Below are 2231 nucleotides of genomic sequence, written 5' to 3'. Positions count from 1 at the left end.
GTGTAAATAATAATTATATGACGATTGGTGTGGAAAATAAGTTTTTAATAATTTCGTGGTGGATATATTATGGTGCTTGGGAAATGACAATGAAGGAGAAACAAGTATGGGCCTTGGAGCTATTGGTATACGTTATCGAAATAGGAGATAATTGTTGTCGCCGAATTAGGATTATCAATAAATTACCTATTATTGCGTCTTGTACCCTTATAACCAAAATATCTACCTAGTTTCATTTGTAAAAATATTAAATGTTAATACAGCCCACATAATTACAATCATTTATGTGTAATTAGGAATTTAATATGTATTATCGTTATTATTTTCTAGTAAATATTATTTGTTTTGAATTATTTTTAAATGGTTAGTACCTATCGTATATAAATGTTTATTTTATCTAAATCAATATTCAGATCTATAAAAATTTGTTTTAATTCACCACAATTGTTTTATTTGTTGTACAGTTATATATAGTTCATACAAATATTAAAACTGGAATAAATTGGCTTAAAAAAAAACAGGTACTGATTGTAAAAATCACTTGATGGATGTAACGCCTCAATATTGATTGTATTTGAAATAACATCATTATATTATATTGATTCGTTCATATTAGGGGATCATCCGGTGATTTTTAATTTGACGATATGTTTGAATAAACGATATTTTTAAATTCAATATTTTAAATAGAAAATTTTGAAAATCACATTTTATTTTAAACATTGAAAACCATACGAAACGTTGTGTTCATTTAAGCATAATATGACAAATTAGCAATTTTTTAGTATCTTGCAACAACTATTTACTTGATAAAATTAACACATTGACCATATAATAGGTGATATGTTATCAAGATTTATCTTATTTTAATACGGTCATTGGATCATAGATCTTTGATAATTCCGATCGGTGTGCCATGTGCGTACACTTGTGTCTTGTCAAACCGCCACTTACAGAGAACGACGTGTCACATACGTCGCACGCGTACGATTTTTCTGCAGTGTGCGTGCGTCGATGTGTTGTCAAACTGCCACTTTCAGTGAATGACTTTTTGCATACATCGCAAGCATACGGTTTTTCTCCAGTGTGCGTGCGTCGATGTTTTGTCAAATGGTCACTTTGAGCAAACGACTTTTCGCATACATCGCATGCGTACGGTTTTTCCCCAGTGTGCGTCCGCTTGTGTCTCGTCAAATGGCCGCTTTCAGTGAACGACTTTTCGCATACATCACACGCGAACGGTTTTTCTCCAGTGTGCGTGCGTCGATGTTTCGTCAAACTGCCACCTTCAGAAAATGACTTTTCGCATACATCGCACGCGTACGGTTTTTCTCCAGTGTGCGTCCGCTTGTGTTTCGTCAAATGGCTACTTTGAGAGAACGACTTTTCGCATACATCACACGCGAATGGTTTTTCTCCAGTGTGCGTCCGCTTGTGTTTCGTCAAATGGCTACTTTGAGAGAACGACTTTTCGCATACATCACACTTGAACGGTTTTTCTCCAGTGTGCGTCCGCTTGTGTGTCGTCAAATGGCCACTTTCAGAGAACGATTTTTTGCATACATCGCACGCGTACGGTTTTTCTCCAGTGTGCGTCCGCTTATGTGCTATCAAATTTCCACTTACAGAGAACGATTTGTCGCATACATTGCATGCGAACGGTTTTTCTCCAGTGTGCGTCCGCTTGTGTCTCGTCAAAATGCCACTTTCAGAGAACGACTTTTCGCATACATCGCACGCGTACGGTTTTTCTCCAGTGTGCGTCCGCATATGTGCTATCAAATTTCCACTCACAGAGAACGATTTGTCGCATATACTGCAAGTGAACGGTTTTTCTCCAGTGTGCGCCCGCTTGTGTTTTGTCAATTGGCCAGTTTCAGAGAACGACTTTTCGCATACACCGCAAGTGTACGGTTTTTCTTTAGTGTGCGTCCGCTTATGTGCTATAAAACTTCCACTTACAGAGAATGACTTATCGCAGACATCGCACTGGTAAAGTTTCTTCTCCATTTTTCCGCTGTTGTGTCGTCAGTCTATAATTAGTAAATGGTTTATTTAACATGTGTAATAGTTTTTTACACAAACATTTGGTATCTATGATATTCTGTTTACTATCAGTTATAATTTATTAAACTCACCATGTTTTTAAGCCAGTACTTGTCGTATTAGTTTTTAAGCTTTAAATTGAGTACTTATAATTTGTTATTATACTTTATATTGTAACTAGCGGA

General features: G+C 36.1%; 1 protein-coding gene across 1 annotated transcript; it reads right to left on the bottom strand.

The window, feature by feature from the left end:
* Positions 1–883: 883 nt before the first annotated feature.
* On the bottom strand, positions 884–2022 carry LOC132935248 (zinc finger protein ZFP2-like). Its single transcript, XM_061001723.1, is given in 2 exon segments — positions 884–927; positions 930–2022. Coding segments are annotated over 2 exon segments (1125 nt in total). The 5' UTR covers positions 2011–2022.
* Positions 2023–2231: the final 209 nt, after the last annotated feature.

Source organism: Metopolophium dirhodum, chromosome 1 (assembly GCF_019925205.1).
Source record: "Metopolophium dirhodum isolate CAU chromosome 1, ASM1992520v1, whole genome shotgun sequence".
In the NCBI taxonomy this organism is placed as follows: domain Eukaryota; kingdom Metazoa; phylum Arthropoda; class Insecta; order Hemiptera; family Aphididae; genus Metopolophium; species Metopolophium dirhodum.
The sequence above is the reverse complement of the archived record's forward strand: the minus strand, read 5'-3'. Positions and strand labels throughout refer to the sequence as shown.